The sequence below is a fragment of the Acipenser ruthenus genome, chromosome 52, assembly GCF_902713425.1.
Source record: "Acipenser ruthenus chromosome 52, fAciRut3.2 maternal haplotype, whole genome shotgun sequence".
Lineage (NCBI taxonomy): Eukaryota > Metazoa > Chordata > Actinopteri > Acipenseriformes > Acipenseridae > Acipenser > Acipenser ruthenus.
Genome location: NC_081240.1, coordinates 8,241,101 through 8,258,506, shown reverse-complemented (window position 1 = coordinate 8,258,506; position 17,406 = coordinate 8,241,101). Strand labels below are relative to the sequence as shown.

The 17,406-nt window shown below is 41.1% G+C and overlaps 1 protein-coding gene across 2 annotated transcripts; it reads right to left on the bottom strand.

The window, feature by feature from the left end:
* Nucleotides 1-1,510: 1,510 nt before the first annotated feature.
* On the bottom strand, nucleotides 1,511-16,265 carry LOC117432773 (serine/threonine-protein kinase ULK1-like). 2 transcript variants are annotated; one of them, XM_059016343.1, is made up of 14 exons: nucleotides 15,466-16,265; nucleotides 13,640-13,748; nucleotides 11,846-11,944; nucleotides 11,125-11,166; nucleotides 10,382-10,414; nucleotides 8,890-8,926; nucleotides 7,611-7,784; nucleotides 7,327-7,400; nucleotides 6,758-6,859; nucleotides 6,346-6,404; nucleotides 4,459-4,541; nucleotides 3,866-3,916; nucleotides 3,151-3,216; nucleotides 1,511-2,961 (listed from the first exon to the last, which is right to left on the bottom strand). In XM_059016343.1, exons 2-14 carry the CDS (start codon nucleotides 13,727-13,729, stop codon nucleotides 2,882-2,884), a joined length of 990 nt encoding a protein of 329 aa, XP_058872326.1. In that variant the 5' UTR covers nucleotides 13,730-13,748; nucleotides 15,466-16,265; the 3' UTR covers nucleotides 1,511-2,881. The 2 variants fall into 2 exon arrangements, with proteins under 2 accessions (XP_058872326.1, XP_058872327.1); XM_059016344.1 differs by lacking the exon at nucleotides 15,466-16,265 and adding an exon at nucleotides 14,558-15,097.
* Nucleotides 16,266-17,406: the final 1,141 nt, after the last annotated feature.

Below are 17,406 nucleotides of genomic sequence, written 5' to 3'. Positions count from 1 at the left end.
GGGCACATTGCCAAAAATAGTTTCAACACTCATAAAATCAGCACTGCATAAATAAGTACAGAATGTCAGTAACGTACATACCCTCTCTGATAATACTGAGCTTGTGCTAAACAATGTCAGTTTCTCAGAATATCTGGAGGGAGCACCTTTCTCTTAGGGGTGAGGGAGGGAGCAGTTCAGTCTCCATGCCTCAAGCCTGCCCTGGACTGGAGGGAGCACCCTTTCTCTTAGGGGGTGAGGGAGGGAGCAGTTCAGTCTCCATGCCTCAAGCCTGCACTGGACTCTAGGGAGCACCCTTTCCCTTAGGGAGAGAGCAGTTCAGTCTCTTTTGTACAGAAGTGAAAGCCCAGTGCAGTCAATGTATATCTTTTAATAGTAATATTTGTTGGGGGATTTAGAAACGGTATCATATAATATACTGTGCTGAATCAATCTTTCATTATTAAATGAGGGACTTGGTGGAAACAAAGAGAAGGGTTACTGTGACAGTCCCACTCCCAACTCTCTCCTCTCCGCCCCTCTCACACTGATTCAGCAGTTTCTGCTCCCCCTGCTTGTCTAAACCTGGCCAAAGGTCCAAAATCCTGCCTTAGAGCTTTACACAACTGCAGGAAATCAGCACAGTTTGTTGTCAAATCATCAATCTCTCTGCCTCGCTGCTGCAAGAATGGCTTCAAACTTGTGGTCAGAGGATCACTTCAGCTGTCCAGTGTGTCTGGAGATATTGAAGGACCCAGTCGCTATTCCATGTGGACACAGTTACTGTATGGGGTGTATGAACTGCTGGGATCAGACTGATCATACAGGTGTCTACAGCTGCCCCCAGTGCAGAGAGACCTTTACCCGAAAGCCTGTTCTGTGCAGAAACACCATCCTGGCTGAAATTGCTGGATAACTCAAGAAGAGAAGGCTCAATCCTCCTCCTGCTCAAAGTTATGCTGTACCTGGAGATGTGCCGTGTGATTTCTGCACTGGGAGAAAGTTCAAAGCTGTGAAATCCTGTTTGACGTGCCTGGCCTCTTACTGTGAAACACACGTCAAGCCACACAGTGAGGTTACTCCATTAAAGAGGCACAAGCTGGTCAATGCAATTGGAAATCTGGAGCGGAAGCTTTGTGCTGAACACCAAAAGGTTTTGGAGAGGTTCTGCAGAACTGATCAGACGTGTATTTGCTGGCTCTGTACAGAAAAGGAACACAAGAGCCATGATACAGTCTCAGTTGAGACAGAAAGGACTGGGAAGCAGGTAAGGGTTTGAACCATTTCTTTGTAGCTACCCTAGACGATAAGGATTCACCAGGATATTCAATGTGTCTATTTAAAATATTAGATCGTTTCACATTAGATCCATTAGTGTATTGATTTTTATATTCTACTGAGACCTATTTTACCTTCTCAGCCCAAACTATTATGGATTAGGGTTATACTTATTTGTAGTTTGTGTTTTATTTTGATTTTATTTCATTTTGACTATTTTGATATGATTATATTACTATTTATTTTGTAACTGTAAATACAATGCTAATACGAGATCAACATATTAGCACCACATTGATATTGGTATTAAATCAGCCTGCAAATGTATTTGTATGCCAGTGTAATCGCAATAATAATATATTCCTACTTACATTTAAAATAAAATATCACTACAATATAAACATATTGATATCTCAATATTATCAACCAGCAGCCACAGAGGGTCCCTCACACACACACACACAGAGGGCAATTTAGAGTGACCAATCAATCTGAACAGCATGTCTTTGGACTGTGGGAGGAAACCGGAGTACCCGGAGAAAACCCACAATGTGAACACATTGGGAGAACATGCAAACTCCACACAGACAGATCCCTAGGCCGGATTCGAATCTAGGACCATGGCGCTGTGAGGCAGCAGAACTAACCACCACGCCACCGTGCCACCCATTTTAAAAAAACAGAAAGAGAAAAATGAAAGTTTCTTCAATGTAGTGGATTTCTTCTCCGCTACTCAAAGAGACTCAGGACCCCAGGCAGGTTACCAACTACAAAGTACTTTATTTAATGCGCCAGTGAAGAACAGTGTACAAACTGTCTTAAAGCTGACTACAAATACAAGCACATATAAACATGTTAGTGGTGATACTAAGCAAAGAATAGGTGTGTACTAAAAGCACATCACAGGTTTGAACAGAAAGTTCTGCAAGACAAAGAGTGTTGTGACTTCAAAACTTCTTCCTCAAGATAAGTTACAAACTAGCTGACACCAGTCCTTGTGATAAGAAGATGCTGTGGAAGTGAGTACACATTCTTATTGTGGGAGACAGTTTTACTAAGCTTGAAAGTCCAGCAACCTTCCACTGAAGGCCATTGCTATGCAGAAAAAAGAAAGTCAACAGAAATTCACTCAGAAATGAACCTCTTCATTCAAACACTAAACAGACGGCTACTTCAGCTTGCAGACTCTTACACTGGAATCAGAATAAATATAAAACCCAGGATAGAGTTTCTCAGTAAATGTGGTTTGGAATCTGTGCAGGGGGGTCATTTTGTCTCCAGAGACTCCATAAAATGATAGCGTGCCAGCAGTAAAGTCCAGATACACCCCTATTCTGGGGGAGCGGAATAATTTTACTTCAGATGCATTGTTATTCTGCCAGGCAGAGTACCTGGAATCACAGCAGAACAATTTCCAGGACTTGTTATTGTGTCCAAGCTGAAAGGAAATGTCCTCTCCTTTCGGGTCAATTCCTTTATATGCGACTCCTATATCTACCCCCTCCCTGCCACTCCACTCAATCTCCCAGTAGCAGGGAGACCCAGACAAACCCTCTTTGCAAAGCACTTGGTACAAGATGTCAAATCTATCTGGGTGATCAGGATATGGCTGGACCTCTCTCCGTCATGTTACCTTTCTGTTCCCTTCAGACAGACAGAGCTCTCTATGTGCTGTGTTGGGGTCCAGTGTGAGCTGACAGTAATCTGATTGAAGAGAAGAGGAGGGTTAAAGGCCAGAGATGCTTAGAAAAATCAAATCACTGAAAAACAATCTGCACTGGGTTGGAAATTGCTGTCCTCAAGCTCCACTCCTCCCTGTTCTGGAGTGTCAGCTCTTCTCAAAATGGAGGGACACATCTTTCAATCAAATGTTAGTGAAAACAGAATTCTTACATTTTAAAAAGTCAGCTCTGGTCTTTGGCTCTGGAGCCTGTCGACTTTGAACGGCAGCTTCTTTTGCTGGGGAGAAAAGACAGAAATGGAATTGAAACTTCTGAATAAATTGAGAACTCCGTGTGAGTTAAAACAGATATCCCCCCCCCCCCAAAAAAAAAAAAAAAAGTTTGTGTAACTGAAGGAGAAGGTGGCTGGAAAGTTAAGTTTGTAATTATGCAATACATGTCTGTGATTCTCTAGCAACACAACTAATTCATTCCTCCTCCCCTCTCCCCTCTCCTCCAGTCCTCCTGTCCTCCCCCCTCTCCTCTGCTCCCCTTCCCCCTCTCCTCTGCTCTCCTCCCCCTCCTCTCCTCCCCCTCCTCTCCTCTCCTCCCCCATCCTCTCCTCCCTCATCCTCTCCTCCTCTCATCCCCTCCCCACTCTTCTCCACTCCTCTCATCCCCACTCTACTCCCCTCCTCCTCTCCCTCCTCTCCTGCCCCTCTCTTCCCCTCTCCTCTACTGTGGTCATTGACAGTGTATAATGTTCCCTTGACAACAGTAGAGAGAAGCTTTTATCAGTCCACAGTAAATGATTGGGAATTCCACGCTGTCTCGGCTGAGTGGGACTTCATGGGAAAGAAATTCTGCTCCTAACAGCCTCTACTCTAACCAAGGAGTATAACAATTGTACTGTTATAATAATATATGGGTTCAGTAATTTCACTTACAATTTTTCTTGGGTGAGCTCACTCCGAGGAATGGGTGTCTGAAAAATGTATCTGTAAGAACGCAAGAGATTTATAAGCCTCTATTGCAAGCAGACCATCACAAAAAGCAGAAATGATTTTACTTGGAATCAATTTTATGAATGCAATCAATAATGATGATTGGTGGTCAATGACTAGAGATAACTGAGGTGCAGGCAATATGATGCAATATGATGGCAAATGAAAGTAAAGCTGTGCAGTAATAGCACAAACTTTCACAAATTTCCCTGTCATTGTTATCCACTGGAAAACTGGAAATTTTCTGTCGAATGCAGTTTAAATTACAAAGACAGTTTATATTAAGGTTGATTTCGGTATTAAAGGGCTAGTGTGTATGTAAAACTAGGGAGATCCATCCATCCATCCATCATCATTAACCGCTTAATCCTTTACAGGGTCTCGGTGAGCCAGAGCCTAACCCAGCATACACAGAGCGCAAGGCAAGACTACACCCTGGATGGGACGCCAGTCCATCGCAGAATTAGTGAGATATATTATGTAAATTCAATGATACAACATATTGAAGAAAACTTGACAAAATAAAATTTACCCACCAAATTCAATGCGATCTTTAGGATTGCACTGCAACAGCCCGCACAGTAGGTGGCGCAAGTGAGTGGAGATCCCCTGTGGGATGCTGGCATAAAGAAAGAGGCACGTAGTTATTTAACATTTTAAATTCATTCAAAAACGGCCAACGGTACTGTTAAAAGTTTAAATAGTGAATAGGCAACTGGCAACTCAAGACCATAATTTAACAAATCAGTGTTTCTTTAAAACAACAAGAATACATTTGATATTTAGGATTAGTAACATAGGACAGCAGTGTAGAGTAGTGGTTAGGACTGTGGACTCTTGACCGGAGGGTCTTGTGTGGGTTCAATCCCAGGTGGGGGACACACTGCTGCTATACCCTTTTGCAACTTTACCTAGATTGCTCCAGTAAAAACCCAACTGTATAAATGAGTAATTGTATGTACAAAATGGGTGGCACGGTGGCGTGGTGGTTAGCGCTGCTGCCTCACAGCGCCAGGGTCCTAGGTTCGAATCCGGCCTAGGGTGTCTGTCTGTGTGGAGTTTGCATGTTCTCCCTGTGTTCGCATTGTGGGTTTTCTCCGGGTACTCTGGTTTCCTCCCACAGTCCAAAGACATGCTGTTCAGATTAATTGGTCACTCTAAATTGCCCTCTGTGTGTGTGTGTGTGAGAGTGTGTGGTCCCATCCAGTGTGTGGTCTTGCTTTGCACCCTGTGTATGCCGGGTTAGACTCCGGCTCACCGCAACCCTCTAAAGGATTAAGTGGTTATTGATAATGGATGGATGTACAAAATAATGTGAAATAAATGTAACAATTGTAAGTCACCGTAGATGAGGGTGTCTGCTAATAAATAAATAACATGTTGTTTAAGTGCACACAAGTTTAGTTGAGTTTGTGAAGAAACATTTTGAATGGCAGGTGCTTTACATTCTAGAGGCAGGCTTCTGAACTGTTCAATTTGATGCAGATATAAATAGAGAGCTAGCAAACACTCATTCCTGTTTACTTAACAAGCACATCTTTATATAGAAATTTTGGGGGAAAAAATGTTTAGTATAGCATGTTACCAAAAACGTATACACCCTGTTACGCTTAGCTTTACAGGAGATTCCATTTCTATAATGTGGTTTAGATGAGATACTGCATGTAGTGTAGTGCTCGTGAATTATATTGAACACAGAAGAGGATGAACATTATTACATTAAAAGTATATTAAAAATGACAAGTGGGGTTGGATACAGAAATAAAACACAGGTAAAGAATGAAATACAAACAGTACACTTCAGCAATACTACAGGTTAAAAAATACATCAAATAAAAAAGGTTTTGTACAGAGGGATAGGTGCCCAATTATTTGTCATTTGGAAACTGCTTGCCTGGAGTAAGGGTGATCCACTTAGCAATGGATGCCCATAGGTTTTATTTCCCCCTTTGTCCCCTCTACTGGGTGCTAACAGATCATATAATTATTATTATTAATTTCTTAGCAGACGCCCTTATCCAGGGCGACTTACAATTTACAATTATATTTTTGTTTTTCACATACCCATTTATACAGTTGGGTTTTTACTGGAGCAATCTAGGTAAAGTACCTGCTTGCTCAAGGGTACAGCAGCAGTGTCCCCCAACTGGGATTAAACTCCTCCGCTCAAGAGTCCAGAGCCCTAACCACTACTCCACACTACTGCCCATATAAGCATTGTAGTGGACAAGCATAGGTGGGGTGAATGGCCTTTCCTCATTTTGAAATTTCTTATGTGTCACTTCACAGGTAGAAGTTTAAACAGTGTCACAGTGGATGAAAATCTGATTACCAAAACATGGCAGAAAAATTGAAAAAGCACGGGAAAAAATCTAAGAGGAGTTGAGGAAAGATGTTAGGGGGTGTGAAGCAAATATACTTACTTGGGAGTCGAGTTCTTGTGTTTCTCAAAGAGGCGACAGAGCTCTTGAGGGTTGCTAGCCTGAAAATTATCAACCCAAAAGTATTTAAGATGGGTGTGAAACACAAAATATCTTTAGACACACTAAAAGAAAAAAAAACATTACTAGTGACTACGTTTACATGCAGGCAATACCAGAGTATTTCGAATAGCAGTATAACAACAGCCCAATAACAGCTTATGTCACTCACTTGATAAAAATACTGAATAGCACAAAGAACATTGGAAACCTAGCAGTGAACTGTTCAGGGTTCACACCGGATTGACAATGTGATGCTAGAAACTGTCCTCAGCACAATACTAATCAGCATGATTCATCTGGTATACCGGTAATAGGCGATAAGTGAACATGTCACAACAGCATGTGGACTCACCTGAAATGGGACCTGGCCAGTCAGACATTGGTACACTATGATTCCTATACTCCACAGATCAACTTTTGCATCATAGGTCTTGGCCATTATAACTTCAGGAGCCTGGAAAAAAACACAGAAAGCACAGTGAAAGAACAGTAATGCACAGAACAGCAACAGAACAGCAAAATATCCATCCATCCATTGTCATTAACCGCTTAATCCTTTACAGGGTCGCGGTGAGCCAGAGCCTAACCCGGCATACACAGGGCAATGCAAGACGAGACTACACCCTGGACGGGACGCCAGTCCATCACAGGGCACCACACACACACACACACACACACACACACACACACACACACACACACTCATACAGAGGGCAATTTAGAGTGACCAATCAACCTGAACAGCATGTCTTTGGACTGTGGAAGGAAACCAGAGTACCCGGAGAAATCCCACAATGTGAAAACACATTGGGGAGAACATGCAAACTCAGCTTAAAATATTACCATCAATAATACTATGCATCTAATGCCTATGCAAATCCTAGCAATAGTAACAGCCATACAAAGTGGTAAAGCACTCACCATGTACAGAGGAGTACCACACATTGTAAGTGCCATCATATTGGTTGGCTGGAATCTGGCTAACCCAAAGTCGGCTGTAGGGTAAAAGAAAGGAAGTGAGGCAGGAATAGCAATGTGGCGTTAGTCTTTATGGGGCTCAATTTCTTGGTCCTCTAATAGTTAGACCATGTCACTAGTGATGGAGGGGGGAGAGGGGGAAGAGGAGGAGGTGGGAGGAGGAGAGAAGAGGAGGAAGGGGGGAGGAGGAGCAGAGGAGAGGAGGAGGGGGAGGAGCAGTAGCTCACCAATCTTCAAGCGAATGTTTCTGGGGTTGGATTTGTCCCCTCCTGTAAGGGCCAGCAGGATGTTCTGTGGTTTGAGGTCTCGGTGGATGACTCCCTTGCTCTGCAGCACCTTCATGGCAGATGTGATCTGCTGCAGGAACAGACGGATTGTGTCCTCATTTAGGGGCCCTTTGGCTATGAAAAAAAGTGAACAAAACCTCAAATAAAGAAAACCATTGCCAGGAGTTGAATAAACATGATTTTTATTTTAGTGTTTCATCCATCCATCCATCCATTATCATTAACCGCTTAATCCTTTACAGCCGGAGCCTAACCCGGCATACACAGGGCAATGCAAGGCAGGACTATACCCTGGACGGGACGCCAGTCCATCACAGGGCACCACACACACACACACACACACCACACTCACACAGAGGGCAATTTAGAGTGACCGGTGCTGAGATCATGGAGCTAATCCACTCTCTTCTACCTCACATTAAACACTTTGATATATTAAGTCCAGTTTACTTGAATTAAGAAAATATGTAATTTCATAGGCAGGGAGTACTTCAGTGGTGTTTAAGAGACGCATGTAATATCCTTTCCTATTACTAAGTGATTTATTTACTTTGATGTCGCACTGCACCTCTGCTCGAAAATTGCTCAAAATCAGTTGATCGTTCGTTTCTGTTCACAATTGCTGTGTTGTCAGGGTACTGAGTTTCTATTTGCAAAAACACCAACGTTTTTCCACAAGTTTGGCATGTTTTTCCTAAGAACACCCCTATGCACTAACGTTGTAATGCCAGAGGGGAAATAACAGAGTGCAATATCCTGTACAATTAACACTTTAATAAGCTATATGTTCTACATTTAACTTTAAAGACATGTAGCCTCGCATGGGTTTTCTCCAGGTATTCCGGTTTCCTCCCACAGTCCAAATACATGCTGTTCAGGTTGATTGGTCACTCTAAATTGCCCTCTGTATGAGTGTATGTGTGTGTGTGGTGCCCTGCGATGGACTGGCGTCCCGTCCAGGGTGTAGTCTCGTCTTGCATTGCCCTGTGTATGCCGGGTTAGGCTCTGCTCACCGCGACCCTGTAAAGGATTGAGCGGTTAATGATAATGGATGGATGGACATGTAGCCTGGCTTTCAGCACCTATTACAAAAATAAAAAGCAATCATATCACCTCTCAAAGGACATTTAGTTGTATTTGACACAAAAACTTAAAACTAGGAGTTTAAAAAGAGATACACAAACTAAACCAGGTATCAAAGTTTTCAAATGTAACTTACATTTCAGGTAGTCTGCCAGATCCCCTCCATTGCAGTACTAGCAAGAAAAAAACAAATCAAAACAGGATCACATCAGATAACTACCACACAGGAGCTTAAAGGGGAGCTCAAGCTGTTTACTTAATGTTGCTACAACTATTTAAGTAAGATGTGTATATTGTTTTTATTAATATATTTTGATATCCTGATTAAACTGCAGTCTACAGTGCTCGGTTTTCAAGATGGCTTTCCAAATGTACCCTTTAGAAGAACTTTTCAGAACTACATTTCCCATCATCTTCCTACTCATGTATCTATAATGGGAGTGATGGGAAGTGTAGTTCTGAAGTTCTTCATCTGAAGGGTATGTTTAGAAAGCCATCTTGGAAACTGAGTGCTGCAGAAGACTGCAATTTAATAATAGTGTAAAAAAATGGTCAGGATGACAAAAATACATAAATAATACACACACCTTACTTAAACAGTTGTAGTGACATATGGGAACATGTAACACACAAAAGTGATGAGTGGGGAACTTTAATAATTCATCAAATAAAGTACAAAGGCAAAAATTCACAGAAAACATTGCATGGAAATAAAAGACCATTAAACAGCTTATTTTATGCTCGTTCTGAGTGTACAAACAGTATGTTTCATAAAAGAAAGATTCAAAACACACAGTGCATGTCAATAGAAATAACCAGAAATTGTCAGTATAACTGGATTATAAATGAAAGTAGGATCATGTTCTTTTTTTATAAGAAAAATCACAATCAAACTGTTGATTTTAGGCTATAACTATAAGTGATTCACACACTTTAATGCATCAAAGCTATGACTAAAGATTATGCACTATTCATTTTACAATGTACACAAAAAAGTCTGTGAATAAAGGACCATCATCCATCCATCCATTATCATAACCGCTTAATCCTTTAGAGGAGTCAATACAGTGAAATACATACATACACACATATAGACTCTATATAGAGAGACAAGGAGTCAATACATCCATCCATTATCATAACCACTTAATCCTTTAGAGGAGTCAATACAGTGAAATACATACATACACACATATAGACTCTATATAGAGAGACAAGGAGTCAATACATCCATCCATTATCATAACTGCTTAATCCTTTAGAGGAGTCAATACAGTGAGCCGGAGCCTAACCCGGCAGACACAGGGCACAAGGCGAGACTACACCCTGGACGGGACGCCAGTCCATCGCAGAGAACCACACACACACACTCTCACTCAGAGGGCAATTTAGATTGACCAATCAACCTGAACAGCATGTCTTTGGACTGTGGGAGGAAACCGGAGTACCTGGAGAAAACCCACAATGTGAACACATTGGGAGAACATGCAAACTCCACACAGACAGATCCCCTAAGCTGGAATCGAACCTAGGACCCTGGAGCTGTGAGGCAGCAGCGCTAACGACCATGTCAATATATTAATGAGCAAAAGCATACTAATCACACACAGATGGGAAAGGTGACTTACCTCCATCACCAGATAGACACAACTAGATGTTTTCTAAAAAAGAAAAGCAGGTAAAGATGAGTGTGAATGCCAAGCACTGTTAAAGGGAACGGCAGAATTAAATCTTAATCAATTTCAACAAAAATGATGCATGTGATAAAAGTTTGCATTTGTTTTTTTGCATATGTATTACATAAGAAATAACCCTTGACAGGTTGTGTGGTAAGACCATTATTACCACATGTATATGTATATATCTACACAGAGGCTGGCATTCGTTTATTTGTCTAGACCAGGGGGTTTTAATATTTTTGGGTGTGCAGACACCCTATTCAACCAAAGATTTTGCAGAGTGACATGTAGTTATATGCCATATATGGAAAACTCCATTCATTATCATTAACTACTTATTCTTTTACAGGGTTGCGGTGAGCCGGAGCCTAACCTGGCAGACACAGGGCAATGCAAGGTGAGACTACACCCTGGACAGGACGCCAGTCCATCGCAGGACACCACACACACACACACACTCACACAGAGGGCAATTTAGAGCGACCAATCAATCTGAACAGCATGTCTTTGGACTGTGGGAGAAAACTGGAGTACCCGGAGAAACACATTGTGGAGAGCATGCAAACTCCACACAGACAGACCTCCAAGGCCAGATTTGAAATCAGGACCCTGGCACTGTGAGGCAGCAGCACTAACCACCACGTCACCGTGCCGCCCCTATAAAATGATCAGACATATGAAATTAATATTACCTGGAAATCATACAATCTCACAAAATTGTCATGTTTCAGCCCCTAAGGAAAAAAAAATAATAATTGTATTGATATGTGACAGGGTGGCTGGGCGGTGTGACATCAGGACAGAAGCAGGAATAGAAACTCACACCAGGTACTGCAGTTTAAAAGGCTTGCGCCCTTTTAATTAAATAATACAAAAATAAATAAAAGGTTTGAACAAAAAGAAACTTGCTCACAGAGCAAAATAAATATTGAAACAAAACAAGTCACGAACCCAAAAATAATACGATCCCAGGTCAGGCTGGGCAGTTGCTGTCACTGTTACTGGAATCGTTTTAAATAAAGTTTTGTTTTGTTTTGTTTTGTTTTGTTTTGTTTTGTTTTTCTCTCACTCCTCTCGCTCACTCTCTCCTGCTAACACCCACCCGAGTGCAGCGAGCTGCAGGCTTTTATAGCGTGGCCGAGGGGTTTAACTGGCTAGTAATTAATCCATTACCCCTCGGCCACAATCTGCACGAGCTTTTAAATTACCATGGATGGGGCTAGCCATCCACGCTACTAAACAATACAAACAAAATCGGCTACGCCGTCATCTATAAATACAGTAATAACCCTGATCTAAAAATAAATAAATCTGTATAGGGCTGCTCGCCCTGTTACATGATATAACATTAATTGTGAAGGAAACTATTACCATGGGCAAATACAGAGAAAACAAAATTGCCAATGTTCTTACCTTTAAAATCTGTATCTCCCTGTCTAACTGTGTCCAGTAAGTTTGATCAAAAGAGAGGTTTTTCGTGTGTATACATTTGATGGCAACTTCACCGTTTTTCTTGTAAAAAAAGAAAAATGAAATATGTACCTCATTTACATTCATTTCATCCATGTGCACTTTTGTATATATCATCAGGTGCATTCATGTAACACTTTTTTTCCATCAATCTATCCATTATCATAACCGTTTATTCCTTTAGAGTGTCACTGCAGTGAGCCGGAGCCTAACCCGGCAGACACAGGGCAATGCAAGGCAGGACTCCACCCTGGATGGGACACTGCCAGTCCATCGCAGTGTTTCACACTTTTTAATAAAGAATATTCCACTTCAATTAAAATGCATTCATTTAAACTCCAAAAACTGTAAACTTTTTAAAAATGTACAGCTTTTTTTGTTGTTGTATATTTTGGACCAAATTGAATTCTCCATTCGTGTTGTACCACTGCTAACAGATGTTAGACAGCACGTGTCTTTGAAACTTGTCTGTACTTGGTGACAATACTTTAAATATATATTTTTACTAAGCTTTGTATCTTCTGTGGGTTTGACAACCAAAAGTTACAGTACATATAGCCATGACGTAACAACAGACAACTGCAGAACAGGCAGAATGCATGCTGCGTTCAGTGTGAATGGCCCTTTAGGCTATTGGCTCATATTTGAGTCTCAACTTGCATATTCCCAAGCAGACCACGTGACTCGCAAGCAATGCAAAGTGACTGATACATCAGCAGAGAGAGAAAGAGACCTGACAGCTGAAGTTGCCACACACTTCAGAGAGAGAGCAACAGTGAGTACCAAAGAGAGAGACAAACCACACACAACCCCCCTGTTCACCAACACGTCCTGTTTAAGCAAGCAGTTCCTAATTAATTATCAGTTTGCAATGATATTCCAACAGCTTTAAACACTTACAAATGGTAAGAAATGTTCATATGGAGAATATGTTTTGGGGACCCATTGTCATGGGGGTGAATTGTCAACCAATTATCGGAGGAAACTATTATCACAGGGAAGAATTGTCACCAGGACCAATTATCAGGGAGGACCTATTATCACAGGGAAGAATTGTCACCAGGACCAATTATCAGGGGGGACCTATTATCACAGGGAAGAATTGTCACCAGTACCAATTATCAGGGGGAACCTATTATCACAGGGAAGAATTGTCACCGGGACTAATTATTGCCAGGACCAATTGTAGGGGACAATTTACCATTGACCCAAAAATGTCAGCACTCTTTAGTGAATAAGCTTGCATATTAAGTGACCTTCTTCGCTGTATTTTTGATGTAGGTGTATACATTTCCACTATTAACATAATTCATTAAATCCCCAGTACTCGGTACTTTTCCTGTGCATTGTTTACCTCACGTTTACTGCTTAGTCAAGGTGCGCACAGTACGAGGTAAGTGGCTTACTGCATGGCAAACTGGTTACCGCTGTTTAGTGCATGTCCCAAAATGTTCAAACTCCTTCTTAGAAATTCTGTACAGTCATAGAAATGTAGCTATACATTAAAGTAACACATCTGCATATTCTTTATGATTATCATAGATTTATATTCTTTCCAAAAGGTACATCGATCTTTGACAGCAAACCCTATATAGTAGGCCCAGAAGATTTAGTGTACTGAATTTTAGTAATTCGGTAGAGAATTGCAGTTTTAAATGACATTACATGAAGTGAAAACAATCTAAAAAAAGACAATAATAAACAAATGTTTAGAAATATAAACAGTAGGCTACTTACCTCTTTGTGCCTTCCCTTAAATACCATACCAAATGCACCTTGTCCTAGGACATCTTTCATGCTGTACTCAAATTTCCCCACTGTCTCCATTTCCCTCTACTTGTGGATGCTGCAATTTGAAGGGAAAATATAAATGAGGCTCTAGGGATGTCTTCTAAGTAACCCCGGGTTGTTCCATTGTCAAACCCTCGACAGCTAGAAAGTTACCCCTTTTCCTCCCAATTCCGTGGGCTATCTTCGCGAAAAAGAAAAGTTGGTACAATCATGTGTGTCAGAGCTGTATCTCTGTCATTGTTTAAATGCTTGTGTTTTAGTTCCTGTGTGTGCCTGTGGGTGGGTGTCTGTGTGTGTCAACTGAGCGTATCAATCATCCATCCCATCCATTATCATTAACCGCTCAATCCTTTACAGGGTCGCAGTGAGCCGGAGCCTAACCCGGCAGACACAGGGCGCAAGGCGAGACTAGACCCTGGATGGGACGCCAGTCCATCGCAGGGCACCACACTCACACACACTCACACACTGAGGGCAATTTAGAGTGACCAATCAACCTGAACAGCATGTCTTCAGACTGTGGGAGGAAACCGGAGTACCCAGAGAAAACCCACAATGCAAACACACTGGGGAGAACATGCAAACTCCACACAGACAGACCCCTAGGCCAGAATCGCACCTAGGACCCTGGCACTGTAAGGCAGCAGCGCTAACCACCACGCCACCGTGACACCCACCAGCAATGTGTTTGCGATATCTAATACTGATAGTCTGTACAGCCTATGCGCCAGAACATAATATTGTAATTAAAAACATGCAACACATTAAAAAATAACAAAATTAAAATGAATATACAATAAATAACATTTAAAAGTAAGGATGAAATAAATAAAGCAAGGGTTAATATGACAATGATGTACTCACCCTAATTTTCTCAAATGAGCAGCTGATGGTTGGTGAGAATTTATTTATTTTAAATTTTTGCAATTGTAATATTTACAGCTGGAATTAAAAGGCAATCTTTAGTTACTATTTTATACCCTCAAGACCATACTCTGTTGGTTAGTATTTCTATAGAACTATCTGTGAGCCCCCTTTGTTGAGTGGGGGCTATAGTCTCACTAGGTCCTTTTTCTGTCCTGGCCAAACGTATTCTAACATTATGAGTATTATTTAAAACTAAAAACAGCCTCTTTAAAATATGTGTCTCTGTGAGGAGAGAGTAAGGAGAGCTGAGCTGACAGGTAAAGTGCTCCAGGGGGAGTAGCGACCGGTTTTACTCCATGAAGCATTCGAGTCTTCATATCCCTACACTGTACTGTCTGTAAAGAGGGGAAACGCACTATTTACTGTGGTTACTCGTAATGCACATCCGTCCTTACAGTGTTATAAAATTGAACTTTCATTTACAGAAAACATTGCCACAAATTAAAAAAAAGATACAAAATATTGTTTATTTTATTGCGTATTGTATTATTATTCAAAATATAAATAGAAATCTCATGGATTTTTTTTTTTTTACACAAGTAGGCTATGTATTTCAGTGAAAAAAGCGCCAAAACAGTATTATTTTTCTATTTGAATAACTCCAAGATTTACTCAGCTACTTCAATGACTAAAACACTGAGAACGGCTCTTTTTGTGTCGAAACAAGTCTGTTATTGTTGTTTTCACAAATTGATTGAAATAACTTTAACAAACGGTTTGAGGTTACAATACAACTACAGCCGTCTGTTAATGCACCACAACCCACATCCCTTACGTAACACACTGGAACAGCACTATTAAAAAAAAAAACTCTGTAACACAAGAATTATAACTAAATACATTACCTTGTCTTGAGTTTAGGAAAAGAAGCGGAATGTCTCTGTGACTCGATGCACTTTCTGAAGACTTGTGTGAAAAATATGTTCCGCATTTGGTTTTTATAGCTTGCTATATATATTTTTATGGGAAATGTTACCAATCCACAAACCTGTTTGTCAGAAGCTGTTGTTTTGCTTTTACTTACAACCAGTCTTTCAAGATTAATTGAAACTATTTTCCATGGTAACATTATGTTGGCCCAATTCTTCCGCTTTACCATTTATAGGGCACACATAAAATTTAAATTACTACAATTTTTCTTCGCTGATTGTATGAAAAAAAGGGCTCTAGACCAGAGTGTTGTGTTCAAATCCCAGGTGGATAAGACGGCTGCTGTTGTACCTTTGACCAAAGGTACTTTACCTAGATTGCTCCAGAAAAAAAATGATAGCAATGAAGTTTGTTTTTACCAATCAAAAATACTCCTCAAGTGTCCGATCAAGAAAGCATTGTAAAATCACTTAAATGACAGGAAACTGAAACACAGTTACACCAAGTGCTGGGTTAACTACCGAGCCAGCCCAGATCAGAGCTTAGTCTGCTGCTACATTAACACGAGATCCCCCAACTCAGAAACTGATTGATAAAAGTATAAGTTAATGCTTTAAGTGAAAGAGTAGACCTATGCAGTATTTGCAGATGTCAGTGACATGGCTGTGTCTGTTTAACTCTTGACTCGCTTTCTGTTCTTCTCATGGTCATATTCAATCAAGAGATTTAGTAACCTGTCCAACACCGGCTAATAAGGACCTTTTGCAAATGAGGCCCCGCATTGCTAAGAATTAAGCCAACACCCTGTTTCCATAGAACAATTCATGGCTTCGGGGTAAAGACAAGTTCTAACAGAAATGCAATGGCTGCTGAGAAAGAAGTTCAATCAACTTGTTTTTTTTGTTTTTTTACTGGAGGAATCTAAGTAAAATACCTTGCTGAAGGCTACAGCAACAGTGTGTCTCCCCCATCTGGGTTAATAATTGTAAAGGCTATTGATTCTGAAATGTGCTAACAATTAGATTTACTCTGAATTGTTTTAATTTACTCTGAATTGTTTTCATTTTTAAGCAATCTGTAGCGCGTAACTTCTTATCGAGTTAGAAATCAGAAATGTGCATATAAGGCAGGCGTGGGCGAGCAATGCAGCACTCCCTGTTCCTTGGTATTCCCACTTGGTGTTTGATTAGTTTAATTTGCAATAGTAAAGGACCAGAATAAGGGTGTCTGTCAAACATTTTAAACAAAATGTATGTGTGACAGAAAGACAATGAGTTCTGGTTTGAAATCTCTCTCCCGACCTGTGAGGGCACTAAATAGCAAAAGGAGAAGGGTCTGGACGGGCTGGCCTGACGGTTCATTTCTGGGGCTGGGAAGTCGGTCAGCCTGGAAGGAAGTGAGACTCTGTTGTTGGAAAAAATTAACCTGGAAGGTAAACGAGGTAGCAGCTGCAAGTAATAAACGCAGCTGCAATCGTTTACCAAGGGGTCATGAGGGATAGCATTTAGGGGCCAGAGAAACGCTAATCTTTTCCTTCGCTTGGCTTGTGTGCATGACCTAGAAGGACGTAGAGCCGCAATAGTTACTGCCTGTGGGGAAAGAGTATTCGTGAGTGTTTGTTTGTTTGGTCTTGTCAGTAATTGTCTTGTTTATTCAATCACCAGATGGCTAAACACGTTCCGGAGCTGTCGCTAAAGGCCAGCAATAAAACCCGGAACAGCACTTCACTGTATTGTCACTATAAACTGTATCACCCACCACGAGCACTACAGCGCGCACCCAGGACTGGTGACCGCGTTTGTACATTGTGGGAGAGATACATGTGTTTATTGTTTGGGACTGTAACCCTGTTCTTATCTCCGTGCAATACACATCGTTGTGTATTTCCGGGGTTTATTATTTGGTTGCCAGATCTG